Genomic DNA, 18805 nt, shown 5'->3' on the forward strand with positions numbered 1-18805 from the left:
ACTACATTGTAGGCAGTGACTTTGCTAGGTAAAGGGCCTTCAGGTAAGTGAAATTTTACTTTAAGGATAATAACTTGAACTAACTTCCCTTTAGCTTTTAAAAAGTGCATCATGTGTACACATGTAGACAAAAAATCATTATATGTTACTATCTTTCAGTTTCAGGAGACAAGTATTATCTTTAAATCTAAATGGGTGCAATTCATTAATGAAAAAATTACAGCATCTTTTTGCCTTTTTGGCTCATACACAGGTGAGTGTAAGTGTGTATAGTATGTATATGTTAACTGAATTGATAATCTTCTTTAAACTTCACATTATATCAAATTTGATGAACCTTTTTAACTGAAGAAATAATATATCTCTCTCCCAGCACAACAGATCCGCATAGAAATCTAAAGAGATACTGCCTAAAATCAGGATATGCCCTAAGTTCTTACTTTTCCCTTCTACTTTCCATTCTTGTAGATGAATATTTTACTGACCCATTATTCTAATTATTATAGGTAAAATTTGATTTCCTATCAAAAATTAGCTCGTTCATGAAGAAATATTTTAAAATGCATCTTTAATTTAAGTTTATAGATATTAATTTGGTAGATTTTCATAGTAATGAACAATTTAACATGAATAATTAAAATAATTTTGTGGCATCTTGGCTTTTTTTCCCTCCCGTTTCTAATGTATATATCCTTTCATTATGACTAAACTTTTGAACTTAATGGATAAACTGTTTATCTGTTAAAAGTTATGGAGCTTAAAATTTTGTGATCTTTTATGTCCACAAATTAATCCAAGGAAATAAGTTTATGCTAACAGCAAGAACGTCATGTAAATAGCCATTTATTGAGAGATAAAATATGAAGTCTGATAAGCATTCAGAAAGGAATCCTTATGCTCAAGGAACTTGTACTTTTAAGTTTTGAGTAATACCTATGAATAATACAAATCGTTTATAAATAATATTTTCTGGTTTTACTGTTTTCATTTCACAGAGGTCTAAAGGAATAGGTAGTTACAGCCAGAAGAGAAGATAGATTTAGAATTGATGGAATTGGGTTGTTAGGAATGTTTTGTTTCCTATCTACAAGCTGAGAAATATCTCAAGTATAACTTCTTAAATGGAAGGAATCAAGATTGACATGAGTGATGGCCTGAAATACTCAGAGGATCATTTTACTGTTCTCTACCTGGAGGAAATATGTTCACAAATTTAACACCTCAGGACCAAAGGAGATGAAATCTCCTCCCTGCAACTTCCAAACATTGTTTTCTAGTAAATGGATGTATGTACTTGCTGTATTTACTGTATGCTGTATTTACTGTATGTTATATAGAGTTTGCCCTTGAACATCACAGTTGAACTGCAAAGGTTCACTTACACATGGATTTTTTTCAATAAATATGTACTACAGTACTACATAATCCATGTCTGAGTCCACAGATACAGAACCACAGATATGGTGGGCCTGTTGTAAAGTTATACACAAGTTTTTGACTAAGCAGAGGGTCAGCACCCCTAACCCCATGTTGTTCAATGGTCAGCTATATAACATGTATGCATATGGTAGGTGTGTGTGTATCTATGTGTACATGTGTAGAAATAAATACATTATATATACTATATTAACTTAAGTCAGAGCTATTAGGAAAAAGCCTTAGGAGTCTTCCATATTCCCAACAAAAGAACAATTAACAAGAGAACCTAATTAAACTTCTGCCATAGTTGAGACCCTGTCTGACAAGTAGATTAGGTAGGTAGATTTACCCTATATGATTTAAAAGGCTTTTATTCTCATAATTAATAAAGCTATTATGTATTGAGCATTTAAATTAGTCACTTTCACTTTTCACTTTCATGCATTGGAGAAGGAAATGGCAACCCACTCCAGTGTTCTTGCCTGGAGAATCCCAGGGACGGGGGAGCCTGGTGGGCTGCCATCTATGGGGTCACACAGAATCGGACACAACTGAAGCGACTTAGCAGCAGCAGCAGCTCCTGTGCTAGGTGGTTTACATATATTATCTCTTAATCCTCAAAATCAATCTGTGAGGTAATAAGGTAGTGTCCCCATTTTACAGGTAAAGAAACAGGGCTTACATGACCTGCTTTCATGGCCATGCAAACAAGTGGCAAGACTGGAATATGAATCAAATGATTTCTGAAACCCATTGCAAACAATCCACCAAATTCCTTTTCTTCAAAATGCCATAAACACACCTATTTTGATAGAAATGTTTTCCTTAACTGAGAACCCTGTCATATATACCACAAATACTCAAATTCTAAATTTTCAAGTTATAATCACAACTTTGTAGATGTCTTTTTCAGTTCTTTTTTTGTTGTGGCAAAATCTAGGATTTCAGCCTACCTTGCTCTAAAGTCCACAAGCAATCACTTCACTAAACTGCTCCTATGCTAAAACAAATAAAGTTAGGAAAGTTCCTGACCAGTGTGTTCATATTCCATACATTTATGACATGTGTTCCCAGTCAAAGAAATTTTCACCTAAAATCAGTATGCATGGCTGTTTAGAGTATGTCCCTTATTAATCCAAAATATATATCCACTAACTTTTTTTTTTTCAGATATTTTTTTAAATTGTGGATTCAAGCACATCAGAGAGATAAGGGCAGAAGCACTGTATTAAGTTAAAGAGACTTGGGGTCTGATAAAAATCCCCTCTGCTACTAGTTGAGCTATATGACCTTGGGCACATCACATACTTTCTCTAGATCTTATTTCTGATCTGCAGAATGAGAAGTTATGACTGAAAGTTACCTAAATGTATTTGTTTGGTCTTTTGTAGTAAAGGTTAAGCCCATGTAATTGTAGTAATCTTTATTAAACATTATATATTAAGATTTAGGTATTTAGCTCATGATGTGAGAATCACTTCTTTGTGTTTTCTCGATCAACAGAGAGAAGCATATGCACCTCGGATATTCTTTGAGGCTTCCAGACCTCCATGGTTTACCCCCAGATCACAACAAGACTGTTCTGAATACCTCAGGTTTCTACTAGACAGGTAAAAAGTATTTCTAGAGCTGTGATTTGAATTAGTTCTTTCTTAACAGATTATTTCTACCGAATATTGTTTTTACCTTTAAAGACATTATTTCTAATGTTAAACTCTAAAATGCCTTGCATTTATTGTATTTTTTTAGGTGTTTTTAATTTAGTTTCTTTTTTAAATTTTCTTACTTTAGCTGTTCTCAAAGTGTAGTACAAGAACCCCTAGGGGTTCCCAAAACACTTTCAGGGGTCTTTCCCTTTCCGACTGCATATCTGTGTATCTGTAGTTAAGGCCAGACTTTCTTCATATGCTTCATCCAAAACAACAGAGCACAATAGACTGAATGCAGAGCAGATGCAAGGATCCAGCCTGCCTTCTGTTTAGCCAGATGCTTGAAATATTTGCAAAATGAGCCATTCTTCTCACTAAATTTTTTTGGGTTTAGAAAATATAACTGCTTTTCATTTAAAAATGTTATTTATATTAGCATGTAATGAGTTTATTATTTATTATTATGTAGCACTTTATTACTTTTATTCTCAGTTTTTGAATACAGTAAATATTGATAGATACAACCACATACATGATAGCTCTCAGGTTCCTCGGTTATTTTTAAGAGTATAAAGGCATTCTGAGATAACAAAATTTAATAACTTCACCTTTAGACCAACTGATAATTAGGTGGGTTTGATAAATTTTATTGTCTTCTTCCCCCTTAGGTAATAAAACCTATTGTTTCCTGGTCTTTGCCTCCTTTCTGGAATGTAAATGACTAGTAAAGTTAGTTGAACCCAACATGTGCAACATGTTCTTCCCATTCAACAAGGATACGTTGAGTAGTTTCTTTGTGCCAGGCTTTCTATGAGATGCCAGGCAGACAAAGATCTATAAGGCAGTTAGTGGGTATATACGGTGTAAGTGCTATAAAATAGCAGTATGACGAAAGTGTAGTGAGAATATAGGTCAGGAACAATCCCTGAGTTATCTTCTGATCTACATTCTCGAACTGTTTGATAAAGGGTTATCTGGTTTAAAGGAGGAGAAACTTTATTTTTTAAATAAGCATTATATTTGATAAGAATAATTTGGCTATTTATATAAGCCAAGCCACTCATATTTTTGAGTAGAACTGACATTTAAATGTAAGCCAAGTAGCTATATAATGATATACTCTCCTGCAGGCTCCATGAAGAAGAAAAGATCTTGAAAGTTCAGTCCTCACACAAGTCTTCTGAAAGTCCAGGATGCAGTGAAACTTCTTTACAGGAGGTAGCCAATAAAGCAGCTGTCCTAACAGAGACCCATTGCACAAGTGACGGTGAGAAGACGCTAATTGAAAAAATGTTTGGAGGAAAACTGCGAACTCATATTTGTTGTCTGAACTGCAGGAGTACCTCACAGAAAGTGGAAGCCTTTACAGATCTTTCACTGGCCTTTTGTCCTTCCTCTTCCGTGGAAAACTTGTCTTTTCAAGATCCAGCATCATCACCCAGTACACAAGATGATGGCCTAACACAGGCCAGCGGGCCTGGTCCTTCAAAAGAACCAGGAGTCTGTAACGCGTCAGCAGTTGCCATTGCCTGCGACTCAGCTGTGAATGAAAGAATGGTTGACAGTCCTGATGAGTTCTGCTGTACTGAGGACACTTCTGTCCCTAATGACTCTAGCAAGATGCTTGTTAATAAAGATGTACCTCAGAAACCAGGAGGTGAAACCACACCTTCAGTGACTGACTTATTAAATTATTTTTTGGCTCCAGAGATTCTTACTGGTGACAACCAGTATTATTGTGAAAACTGTGCCTCTCTGCAGAATGCCGAGAAAACTATGCAAATCACAGAGGAACCTGAATACCTTATCCTTACTCTCTTAAGATTTTCATATGATCAGAAGTATCATGTGAGAAGAAAAATACTAGACAATGTGTCACTGCCACTGGTTTTGGAGTTGCCAGTTAAAAGAACTCCTTTCTCTTCATTGTCAGAAAGTTGGTCTCTAGATGTTGACTTCACTGACATTAGTGAGAATCTAGCTAAAAAGTTAAAGCCTTCTGGGACTGAAGAAGCTTGCTCCCCAAAATTGGTGCCCTATCTCTTGAGTTCTGTGGTCGTTCACTCTGGTGTGTCCTCAGAAAGTGGGCATTACTATTCTTATGCCAGAAACGTCACAGGAACAGAGTCCTCCTGCCAGATGTGCCCCCAGCCTGAAACTCTGGCGTTTTCCTCCTCCCGGAATCACTTACTAGGGAGAGAGAGTCCCACTGTAGTGATTGAACAGGATTTGGAAAATAAGGACATGTCAAAAGAATGGTTTTTATTTAATGACAGCCGAGTGACGTTTACTTCATTTCAGTCAGTCCAGAAAATTACGAGTAGGTTTCCCAAGGATACAGCTTATGTACTTTTGTATAAGAGACAGAACAGTACTAATGGTTTAAATGGTAATAATTCAACCACTGGACTCTGGGTAAATGGAGACCCACCTCTACAGAAAGAACTAATGGATGCTATAACAAAAGACAATAAACTATATTTACAGGTAAGTTGGAAATATAGTCATCATTTGTGGAATATATTTAAACAGTTGATAAATGGTTGAATGCTTGCCTTAATTTTGAAATCCACCTTTACACTTCCTATGAATTTACAAAGTGGTGACTTTGAAATTTGAATCTGGGTTCATATGAAATGGGTTCAACCTTTATAACTAAATTTTCTTACTTGCTAATATTATGAATTAGTTATGGAGAGTCACAATTAGATGCAGTATAGAAGCCCTTCTTTGTTTTCAATTAGAAAAGATCTGATCATTATAAAATCATGCCATTCAGAAATTTAATGTTTAACAAATTTAATAAGAATAAATTCAGAAGTTTAATAAAATGGAAATGTTTTCCTCTTCCTTTTAGTTCCACCTGCCAGGGGAAACAACTGCTAAATTTGTATTTATTTCTTCTTGACCTTTGTACAAATATTTTAAGAACTATTTACTGACAAGTGGTTAAAAGGAGACTAAAAGGTAGAATATGGACACAACAGATGTTTGTATTCTTTAAGGACCTGATAGGTAGAATCAAGGCAATAATACAACAGTAAAGAAAACTATGGAATAAGGATTTCATATGAGCTGAATTTACTTATAAATATACTTTTCACAAAGATTTTTCTTACTTTAAACTTAATATAGACCTTGCTGAAAGTATTTTTCTTTGAAACCTGGCAACTTGCTATCAACATAAAAGACCAACAGTAAATAGGAGTTAAAACTGTAGGTGTATTACAAACACACCAAATGATTTTATGAGTTTAAATATGTAAGTTTCTAAAAATTTTGTGTTACAGACTCTTAAAAGATTCAGAATAAGAGAAAAAACAGTACTGATTTTTGGGAAAGTTTACTGTATTATGAAATATTCAAATAATGATACATGATACATTTTTAAAGGAGTATGGCAGTGTTCCAGCATTACACAGAAACAATACATTTTGCAGGAAAAAAAAATAAGAAACTCAGAATATTCCTTATTCACTACCAGAAAGGCTTATGATCAAGGTAATAGAATATATTCAACCATGTACTTCTTGCTAGATATCAAATAAGCCATTAGATAGGAATCATCAGGATTCTTGAACATTGGAAAGATGGAGTGAGGGTAAGAAGGTAAGGTTGAAACAGAATTTCTACAATATAAAATATGAAAATAAGGCCCAGTGCAATCTTGACTTTTGAAATATATAAAAACTACTCTCATTTCTATAATTGGAATGCCAAAAACTTACCCCATTACATCCTATTTTACAGTGTTTGTGATGAGCCATTCTTTTCATTATTACTTTATTATCCGTATGCCATTATAAAGAAAAACCATTATGTACTTTGTGAATTCAGTTTCTCGTGCTGTGCAGTTGTTCTAAATTCCATTTTATGTCTCAGATTGTCCAGTTGTCTAATGCAAAAAAGTTATCACTTCATTTTACATTAAAGTTATTACCTGTTTTAAGATATTATTTATTTACCTGATTAAGACTCCTAGGCTGTTAAAGCTTCATATTAAAGTGCCTTTTTGAACCAAATTACAAAAACAAATACCCAACTAGAAATTAATTAGAAACTTAAATATAAATACAGTACTATAATGGATAGGTTTTGAATGGTGATGTTTCTCATACTGTAACCAAGTCATTCTGGTGTTTTAAGTTTGCGTTAGGAGCTGTAGTGCTGCTTCTGTTGTGAACGTGTCTTCATAATTGCCTGGCAGTGACAATATGTGGTGAGATTTTATATATAGCAGTTTTCAGCTGTCATTCTTTAGTTTTGAACACGTGGAACATATATGTGTATATTTTTCCTCTCATTTCCAGTGCTGTTTTTACATTCACTCTTGAGTTATAGTTAAAAGTGTGTGCCCATTTCATAGTAAAAATGCTTTGTAATAGATTGCTATGTTTGGGATACAGCTTTGGCTTTAAGAAATGGCATTCTGCCTAATTATAAAATAGTTGTAAAAAACTTACCAAATCTTAGTAAAAGTAAGGCTATGGAGTTAAGTCACAGCTAGATTTACAAGTGTTAGAAAGACTCTTGCTCTTTATAGTATGGGAAGCACTAGTGGTTTTGAAAAACCTAGGCAAAAGAATTCTACCACACAAACTATTTTCTACTCTGTATCATAACCTGACACGCAGGAAAGCAGTGCAAACTGTAGATCCTGAAGTATATCTGGGAAAGGGCTTGTTCCTCATATCCTTCTACCCCCAACTTCCATTAGGAGTATCTCCATTCTTTTAGCAACTGGACTACAAACATCATGCTTTCTGTTAGGATCCAGTGTGAGAAAGGATGTGTGAATGGTATCACCTAACCCCATGTGTTCCACCCTAACTGCAGACAGTCCTCCCCTTTCTTGTTCAGTTTCTTTTCTTTCTTTGGAGGAGGTGGGAGTTTGTCTGAATATCTTTCTTCATCATACATAAGAGTATATATTGTATCTCATGCATAAGAGTATATATTGTATCTGTGTAGTTTAAAACAAACAAAAAAGCTGGATCAATTTTATGCTTACAGATTTACTTAAATGAGAGATCTAAATATACTGAAAGGTTTTTGTCCCAAAGCAACAGTAGCTCCTTTTTGTTACTTGACCAATAGTCCACTATTGAAATAAGAATTAATTTTAATACTTTATATAAATTGGGTAAAATTACTTATAAATTTGTGAATTTACCTAATATTCTCATCTATATTCAAAGAAATAAAATGAAATGTTTCCCCTACTTTTATCCATAGTTGAAGCTTATCTTCTGAAAACAGAATATCATATGCTTTCCTCCATCAGCCATGTAATTATATAAATAACTACAAAAGTAAAAATGAAATCTTACTTCCTTGAGAAGCCCTATATCTTAAAGTATAATATAATATAGGTTTCAGATGTCTCAGAAGCAATGGGGTTACTCAGTTTTGTATTGTGTAGGTTCTTCAACATAGTTTCTGGTGGGAAATCACTGTTTAAGAGAGTCTAGGCAAGATCTTCTTGAATAGAACTTCTTGAACTCTGCCTTGCATATTTACTCAGTTTATTTATTTCATTAGGGACCATGATCTGTATCCTAAACCAAATATTGTTTCTTAGATACAGAGCCATATTTTCATTGCTTGTTTAGATAGCTTAATATATTATAGAGCCAGAATGGAGTATTTCTGGTTTTATTTTTGTGTCTATTTCTGATATCTGTATGGCAGCTTTTATTTTTTTATCTGTCAAACATATGTAATCTTACTCTAACTTTACAAATTGAAGAATAAATTAATATAATCCCTGAGAAATATCGTGTGGTTAGACATGATACAGAGGAGCCAACAGTTATAAATGTTGTAACTGATAGAGTTAATGGAAGAATTGTTTCTGAGAAATATCCTGTAAATTAAGTTTTAAAAGCCTTTCTAAGGGCCTATCAGAGACTGGTTAATTAAGCCATTCTGCTATAAGGATTTCTTATCTATGATCACATTCAGCCATAAAATATGTGGTTGTTGATCATTTTGTGTATTGGGAATCGCACAGCAGTCATGTATGCTTACTGAGAAACCAGGGTGTCCATAATATAGAGAGATGTCAAGGTATGCCTGAGGTTTTTCCTCCATGATAAAACTCAGGCATCTCATGAAGAGGGTAGAATAGTCAACTAAGAAAATTTAGCTAGAAATTGAACATTACATTGCCAGGCGGAACAAACTAATTGGACTTGTAGTTGAAAAGCTGGAAATAGTACAGTTTTTAATATTAATGTCGATGGCACTGTGAGAGTCCTTCAGGATGAGTATACCTAATCATTTAAGGGTTATGCTGTTACCAGTGGCTTTTACACCTTGTTGACACTAATGACCTCATTTGACAGTTGCGGACTCTTTCCCAGAAAATGGACCTATGCCAGAATATTTTGCCTATTCTTCCTTGGAGTTTGTGTCAGTTTTAGAATCCAGTTCAACACCTTGCCAAATGAATTTGCAATTTACAAATAAATGTTTATTCATATTTCTTCCTTTCATGGCTGAGTACCTAACAGTGTTCTAGTTTGAGATCATGAATATTTACTGAGCACTTAATATGTGTCTGGCACAGAGATGAATATGAGTCCTTATAAAAGTTCTAATAATCTGGTAGGGGATGGTTTTAAGTAATACTGTAAGAAGACAGGCTCCATTTTCTTTAGCAGTGTTTTTGAGATCTGTTATTTACTGAGAAATATTCTGAGGAAAGGGCAGGAAAACATTGAGCCCTCTTTCATTATTTATACCTTTTACTGTAATCACCCACTTCCAAAACAGCCCCACTTGACGGAAAGTAGATAATCCATTGTCATAACCTTTGAATTTTGTGTTCTGTGTATTAGGAAAGAAATCCATTCTTGTATTTGTTGATGAGCTTTGCAAGAACTGTGATGTTTCTGTAGAGAAATCTGAAGACTGTGGGGCTTCAGTTAAAGTGGGGTATTGACAGAGGATGGCCTTTAGGATCTATCATTCTCTAAAATTACACCAGGATTTTGCTCTCTCTCTTGTTTGCTCCATCTGTGATTATGTACTTTAGTACAGTTTGATAAGGATTAGTGTAATCAGTATTTTTAAAGTTACTGAGATTTGAAGGATACTTAAGGATTAAAGCAACTGAAAAATATTTTTATAGATGATATACCCATCCACGGTAGTTAGAGTTTTAATGTCATAAAAACTATTTTAAATTTCAGGAACAAGAGTTGAATGCTCGAGCCCGGGCCCTACAAGCTGCATCTGCATCCTGTTCTTTTCGGCCCAATGGATTTGATGACAACGATCCACCCGGAAGCTGTGGACCAACTGGTGGTGGGGGTGGAGGCGGATTTAATACAGTTGGAAGACTCGTATTTTGATGCTGAGAGAGTCCAAAATGCACTGGTCACAAAACATCCAATACCATGACTGTTAAAATGTCAGACTGTAACAAATATCATATCTATCTTTTATTTTTCTTTTCATTAGACCCTTATACTTTAAGAAAACACACTCAGTGCTTGTTTTATTTTCTTGACAATACATTTATTAACAAAATGCATCATGGGAAAAAAAAATCTACCTCTTAAAACTCCATTTGCTTTTATGGTTAGACATGCTTGACCAAAAATTTTCAGAGGAAAATATGTACCTGGTCCCTAATGAAGCTGCATTAAATTTAGTTAGAGGCATTTAAATGGTCCTTGCTCAGTTTTACTGAACAGAACATAGATTTCACTTAGCATCCTTTATAAAAGAATTGTGTGTTGGAGGTGAAGGAAATATTGTTTAAAAAGAAAGCAAATATTTTATTCCCTTTGTAGTTACCCCATTATTAAATTCAAGTCTTTGAGAATACTAGCGATGATACAGTCTCTTATGAAGGCAATAACATAAACTTTATCAAGCTGTAGTACTTTTCAGGTTTGTTCAGTGCTGTCTTCAGCATCACTGTCTCTGCATTTCGAGTAAAAATGTTTTAAAAAAGGATTATTTATACATATGTGCTGAATTTGATCTTAAGAAACGTGCATGATCCTGTAGGAGTCACATTTTTACCTTAAGAATTGCTAACTTTGTAGTATTTCTAATTGAGGATTTTAAAAATTCTATTTCAGGGAGTATATCTTCTGTGTGTTTTGAAGGAGGTGAGTTCTGTATGTGCCTTGCAGTACTGTAATTCAAAAATAAGAATCTTTGGCTGCAGAAAAGGTTTTCTAAAATGAAATGTTAGGAAGTAATTTTTTGTGCTAACATTAAAATTATAACTTTTGAAAGGTATTAGATTTTCCTGAAGTAAAATCTGATGGTTCTAAATCAAAAAGTGTGGTAGTTTGTTTTTAACTCTTAAGAATTCAGAGGAAATGAACTAGATCAAGTAAAAAAATTTTTTTTGATTTTTTTACTTAATCCTCAGAATATTAAACATTGATCATATATTTTCAGAGTTGTACATTTGGGCTTTTTTTTTTTTTTTTTTTTTTGAGTCATGTGTTTTGCACAGTTATTTCTGTTTCACAGTTTCAGATAAAATGTCAAAATGTCAGCCCCTACCTTCCCACATTTTCTTTGCCGGGAAACTGGAAACAAGTCACTTCTTCTAGGTCTTGATTATACAGTATTCAGGAATTATCCCAGTTGTCTCCATTCCTAAAAGTTTTAACTTACCCATCGTGTACATAGCTCCGAAGATTGGTCATATATTTATTTTTAAAACATTTCACGGAAAGAATGTTCTTTGTTGATTTGGGATTTATCTTTTTCCCAAGCTTTTAATGTCAGTGGTTAAAAACAGATATCCTCATCTTCATTCTACTACTTCCCATTCCTAACCTGTTTCTGGTCATCAGGAAGATTAGAAAAACTGATTGGATTAGTTAAAAACTGGAAGTTCTTTACAGAATTGAGATTTCTCTTCCCTACAAATCACTGAAACCAGAAGGAATTTTATCAAGTTTCTTTCCTATGGACTTCCTGTTGTTCTAATAGTGAATGTCTAAGTTATGTGTTCAGTTATCCACTGGCTAGAAAATGATTTATAGTCAGACTGTATCAATCGGCATCTATTGAAACTGGTAAAGTCATTTAATACTTGGTGGGTTGATATTGGATTCAACTGCTTCTACTAGGAACTTGCATAAAGACAATTAAACCTACATAAAGTTTTATCTTTGAATAGCAAGCCATTCAAGGATTTTTATGTTTCAAGGTAATTGAATATTCAGAATGATAACAAAGATGAAATTCTAGTTATGTAATATACTGAGCATGGGGACTTCCTTGGTAGTCTAGTGACTCTGTGCTTCCAATTCAGGGGCATGGGTTTGATCCCTGGTTAGGGAATTAGAATCCTAGGTGCTGTGTGGTGTGGCACAAGAAAAAAAAAAAACATACTACTGAGCATATTTAGATTAACTTCATACCACTACCAAAAACTGGAAGTTAAAGATTTCCTTTTAAAATTACAACTATAGTAATAGTTATTTGGAAGCAACCTAAATGTCCATCAACAGATGAATGAATAAAAGAAAATGTGGTTATTTATATACAGTGGAATATTACTCAGCCATAGGAAAGAAATACCGCCATTTGGAGCAACGTGGATAGACCTAGAGTTTATCATACTAAGTGAAATACGCCAGAGAAAGACAAATGTCATGTGATGTAACTTATATGTGGAACCTAAAAAAATATATGCAAATGAACTTATTTATAAAACAGAAAGAAACTCACAGACATAGAAAACAAGCTTATGGTAAACAGTAGAACAGTGAGGGATAAATCAGGAGTTTGGGAGTAACACACACACACTACTGTGTGTGTAAAATAGATAATCAACAGGGACCTACTGTACAGCATAAAGAACTGTACTCAGTATTTTATAATAACATATTGGAAAAGGATCTGAAGAGATTATGTGTATATGTATACCTACACACACACACAGATCTAACTAGTTAACTATAAGTGGATCACTTTGCTGTAATCTAAAGCACTGTAAATCAACTATACTTCAATTTAAAAATAAATTTAAAAACAAAAAAGATAATAACCGCCCTCCCAAAAAAAACCCAATGAATCTTAAAAAAGAAGTCTAATAAAAGAAAAAAGAAGTCTAAAAGGCTCTTCTATGTGTGTGTGTGTGTATATATATATGCATTTACCAAACTGTCATATCATCATAATGTTAGCCTTATTTTTTGTTTTACTAATTTTCTTATAGAGTCCTTTTTGGAAGTGAATGAAACTCAAAATGAATGAAGGATTTTTAAAAAACAAGGATTCAAAGTAAACAGTTCTTTAAAAATAAAACTCATAAAAACCTCAGGTTTTCTGTGTAAAAGGAAATTCTGTTATATAAATAGTTTTAAAGAAATGAAATAAAGATTTTATTCAACAAATCAACTATCTGGGTTTTACAAAATCAAAAGGATTTGTTATGTAAAACCTTTAGCCCCAGTGTTACATAACCAGTGTGGATTTAACTTTAAAAATAGACTCTAAGAAGTCAGCCAAGTGTGTAGCCAACTCTCATCACCAGTGTCAGTTATGGCCTGCAGTTGTTTTTCTCTTAATAAATCTCATGTCTTCAAGTTTTGCTTTGTGTGCTAGACACACACACACCTTGATTTCAGAGAGATGAAAAGGTTAGCCTTCCCTGGGTAGATCAGTGGCTTTCAACCATACAAAATGTTAGAATCACTTGGAAAGTTTTTAAAAAATATTACCAAGCCTGGCCCTGCCCCAGACCTATTAAATTACATGGCGACTGGGTATCAGTATTTTTTGAAGTTCCTCACGTGATTTAAATGTACAGCCTTTGCTGAGAACTTCTGGGCTAGAAAAGGAATTGTTTTCTCTGGGACTTTTATCCAAGGATAGTAACATGTAGAGTGATTAAGAAAGATTAAAACTATAGTAATATTAATTATTTGGAAGCAGCCTAAGCGTCAACCAGATAAAAAGATGATGTGGTGGATACTGATAGATGTTTATGTCTTTTGAACTTACACCAGCCCTGTAAGTGAGTTCTTACCTTTGCCCTCCCTTACTCTTACATGGATAAAGAAAGTAAAGACTCAGATTAAGGAACTTGCTCAAAGCTATGCAGCTAAAAAATCAGAAATTGAGATTTTTCAAAGTCATAACTGAGATTTTAATCCATGTCTTCAGAACTCCAAAGTCAGTGCTCCAAAAGAGGGATGGTAACAAGTAGAAGAAAAACATGAGCAAAAGAATGAAGCAAATTACATATGAATAAAGGTTTGCAGTGAACTATGAAATCGAATTTCTATAATCTGTATCGTTTATTCTTTTGCACTCCAAACACCATTAAAAAAAAAAAAAAAGTGAGACCCACTCTTGAAACCTGTAGGTAGTAATCCCAACAGTTGAGAAATATGGTTCTGAGTGAACTCATGTGCTACCCCTGTTTAACTACACTTATTTTACTAGCCTTATCTCTTCCAGTCTTCCCTTTCTGTCCTCCCATGTCATTTAGACTGTGCGTCAACCCTGGTCTCCTGCATTTCAGGCAGATTCTTGACCATCTGAGCCATCAGGGAAGCCCAGTTCTTACTCAGACATCATATACTTGCCATCTCTAGGCTTTTCCACATGCAAGTAACAGTAAGCACATCATTCCCCTGACCCCACTTTCCCTCCCTGCTTTCATTTGACTAATTCCTGCTCATCTGTCAATATGCTCAAGTCTTCTCATACCAACCTCCCTAACTGACTAGTCTCCCGTTTTATCCTGGTTGTCTTGTGCTTCTCATTGAAAATACCATAGCTTAGTAATGGAGTAAATTAGAGTTAAAGACTGATCCTTCAAAGCAGACGTCCCCAACCTCCGGGATCTAATACCCGATGATCTGAGGTGGAGCTGATGTAATAATGATGGAAATCAGTGAACAATAAATGTACTTGAATCATCCCTAAACCATCCCCCCATCCCTGGTCTGTGGAAAACTTGTCTTCCACAAAACCAGTCCCTGGTGCCAAAAGTTTGGGGACTGCTGCTTTACAACAACAAAGATTCAAAGCAGGTCTTAACACAAGCAGGCTGTTTTAGATTAGCATAAAATTCACCTTAACTCGTGTATAAGCCAGAAAGACTTCTCTGTATCTCAATATGTGAAATTTTCTTGTATCATTTCCCTGTTACAATCATAAGATGTCCTTTCCAGTCTCCTATTCTTGCTGTGAAAGACCCTGCACCCCAGTAAGTCATGTTACAGGAGCATATAACTGTAGTCCAGGTACAAACAATTCCCCAAAGACCCTATTTTTCTGTAAGTCAATAGGTTGATGTTTATATTTAACTCTTAATAAACACTTAAATTTTGGGGGAAAAAAAAAAAGCAGACCTTGAAAGGATCAAACTCACGTGTAAGTAACTACACGCAGAACAAAGTCCAGCACTCTTTAAAGGAACACAACAAGCCAAGCATTTAAGAAAGTAAAATTCACAGTGTTGAGGATCTGATAAAAAATTATCAGTCATTCAAAGAAAACTATGGCTTATACCCCAAAAAAAAAAAACCAAAAAACCAATCAATAGAAACAGGCTCAAATTATGGAAAGGAAGGAACTGACAAACGTGAACCTTAAAAGAATGTGAAGAAAAATGAACAAAATGAATAAAGAAATGGAAAATCCAAGAAGCTCAACAAACCCTCAGCAGAATAAATATAAAAGAAGCTACACCCAATCACATAATAATCAAGTTTCTTAACAATGATAAAGAGAAACTCTTAAAAGCAGCTGGAGAAAGAGAACACGTTACATATAGAATCGAGTTTAGCACATATACAGCCCTCAAGCCTTATCTATTCTGCCTCATGGATTTTCATAAATAAAATCCTGTTGGAATACTGACACACCTATTTGTTTACCCATCATCATAGTGGTTTTTATGTGACAGTGGCAGAACTGAGTAGTTGTGACACAGACTATTTAGCAGTGAATGACAAAAAATATTTACTAAAGTACTTTACAGAAAAAGTTTGTGACCCCCAACATAGAAAAACAGAAGGAAGACCGCAGTCATCTCACTAGAAAATATGCAAGCCGAAAGGCAGTGGAATGACATCCAAAAAGTGCAGAAGAAAAAACTACCTAGTGAATATTTGCTGTGGCTTCCCTCGTGGCTCAGTCGGTAAAGAGTCTGCAGTGTGGGAGGCCTGGGTTAAATCCCTGGGTCAGTAAGATCCCCAGAGAAGGAAATGGCAACCCACTCCAGTATTCTTGCCTGGGAAATCCCATGGACAGAGGAGCCTGGTGGGCTGCAAAGAGCCCATGGGGTCACAGAGTCCGACACAACTGAGTCACTATCACTTCACTTCACCAGTGAAAATGTCATTCAAAACAAAGGTGAGATAGACGTTTTTAGACAGAAGTTGAGAATTCTTGAGTGTTTGCTCTATGTGATATGTTAAAGAAAATTCTTTAGGCTGAAAGAAAATGATACTAGATGGAAAATTGGGTCTACACAAATAAATAGAGGGCTGGAAATAGATTTGGCACAGTTGACTCAATATCCAAGAAAGGAGGGACAGCTTTGGAAAGCTCCAGTCTGACACTGTGCTCTTGAGCAGCAATTTGATTGACCACCTGCTGTATCCACCATGCATCCAGCACACCAGACAGGCAGACGAGACTCCCTTCCAGGAAAAGAAGTGTGAACATGGACTAAAGCAGAGTTTGGCAAACTACAGCCTATGAGCCAGCCACCTGTTTATGTAGAAAATCCAAAATAATGAATGCTTAACTTACCTATAAAATTTAAAAATTAATAAGTGAATTCAGTTAGTCACCTGAATATAAAGCCAATATATCAAATTCAAGTGCATATATAAAGAACAAGTATCAGAATATAGAAATGAATAATGATACATACAATAATATGTTTATATAGTGTGTAATATTATATATATAAAATAATATAACAAAAATAATATGAGGCTTCCTTCATAGCTCAGTCAGTAAAGAATCTGCCTGCAATGCAGGAGACCTGGGTTTGATTGCTGGGTTGGGCTGATCCCCTAGAGAAGGAAATGGCAACCCACTCTAGTATTCTCTCCTGGAAAATCCCATGGACTGAGGAGCCTGGCAGGCTACAGACCATGGGATTGCAAGAGTCAGACACAACTTAGCAACTAAACCACCACCACCACATACAATAATATTTTAAAAATCAGTTTTTTTAATATTACACAGAATACTATAAAACATTACCTAAGAAATTAAAGAAGACCTAAACAATTTGGAGAAAGCAATGGCACCCCACTCCAGCACTCTTGCCTAGAAAATCCCATGGATGGAGAAGCCTGGTGGGCTGCAGTCCATGGGGTCGCTAAGAGTTGGACACGACTGAGCGACTTCCTTTTCAATTTTCACTTTCATGCATTGGAGAAGGAAATGGCAACCCACTCCAGTGTTCTTGCCTGGAGAATCCCAGGGACGGGGGAGCCTGGTGGGCTGCCGTCTATGGGGTCGCACAGAGTCGGACACAACTGAAGCGACTTAGCAGCAGCAGCAAACAATTCATGGCTTGGAAAACTAAAAATTATGAACACCTATTTTCCCCTACACTGACGTATATAAACAGTGCATCCCCAATCTTGGAATTTTTATTTCTGTTAATTGGGAAGCTGATTCTAAAATGGAAATGAAAAAAATACAAAATTTGTCAAGACTCTCTTGGAAATGAATAAAATAAGATGACTTTCCTTATAGAATAACAAAGTTTATTATAAAGCTAATTAAGACATGGGCTTATTAGTCTGTTCAGAAGAGAGACTCAAGAAATAGACCCATATTTATGCACACACAATTTATGACAAAAGGAAGATGATCATGTATCCTAGTTTGCCTGAGGCTGTTCCCAGAATATAGAATTTTTAGGCTGAAACCAAGAAACTCTCAGGAAAACTGGGATAAGCTAGTCACTATAGACAAAGGTGGGCAGGTGCTTTAGAGCAGTGAGGAAAGAATGGGCTTTTCAATAAATTATAGTGGGGCAATTGGATAATCATATAAACTAAAAGAAACAGCCTTTACCTCACACTATGTACAAAAATGTATTTCAGATGTATGGTAAATCTAAACAAAAGCAAAATAAAAGTTTTTTTTAATTACTTAGAAAAATATCTTCAAAACCTAAGAATATGAAAAAGATTTCTTAAATAGGACCCAAAAAGCCCTTGTCATGAAGAAAAGCAATGATAAAATGCATAACATAAAATGAAAAACTTATGATCCTCAAAGACACCATTCAGGATGAAAAAGCCATGGAGTGGAAAATATTTGCAACTCACAAGTGAATATATAAAATAACTACAAATTAAAAAAAAAAAGAAGACGACGATTCATAGAAAATGGGAGAGAGAGAAGCAGCCACTTCAAAAGAAAACAAGTTTCTAATAAACATACAGAAAGACACCTTATTAATCATCAGAAAATGTAAATGAAAGCACAATGGTACACCATTTATTATTCATAAAATGAATAAACTTTGACAGATTGAAAAATACTGATGAGAATGTAGAATGTAAAATTTCACGCTTAACAGGAGTGTGGATTGATAAAACCATTTCGGAAAACTGGCATTATCTTTGAAAACTGGACCTGTGCATACGGCTACAAAAATGTGTTCACAATACACATTTGCAAAGATCTTATGTGTTATTCAGGACTTCCCTGGTGGCCCAGACGGTAAAGCATCTGTCTACAATGCGGGAGACCTGGGTTCAATC

The 18805-nt window shown here is 34.9% G+C and overlaps 1 protein-coding gene across 1 annotated transcript in view; it reads left to right on the forward strand.

Moving 5' to 3' along the window:
• The window catches only part of USP38 (ubiquitin specific peptidase 38), a 32490-nt gene extending 21002 nt beyond the window's left edge, over positions 1–11488 (forward strand). Inside the window, exons 7-10 of the mRNA XM_010854716.1 lie at positions 160–253; positions 2923–3029; positions 4199–5555; positions 10265–11488. Of these exons, the coding sequence (XP_010853018.1) occupies positions 160–253; positions 2923–3029; positions 4199–5555; positions 10265–10426 (1720 nt within the window). The 3' untranslated portion in view covers positions 10427–11488. The remainder of the gene's footprint in view (positions 1–159; positions 254–2922; positions 3030–4198; positions 5556–10264) is intronic.
• The last annotated feature ends 7317 nt before the right edge of the window (positions 11489–18805 follow it).

This window comes from Bison bison, unplaced genomic scaffold (genome assembly GCF_000754665.1).
Source record: "Bison bison bison isolate TAMUID 2011002044 unplaced genomic scaffold, Bison_UMD1.0 scf7180017864348, whole genome shotgun sequence".
NCBI classification, from domain to species: Eukaryota; Metazoa; Chordata; class Mammalia; order Artiodactyla; family Bovidae; genus Bison; species Bison bison.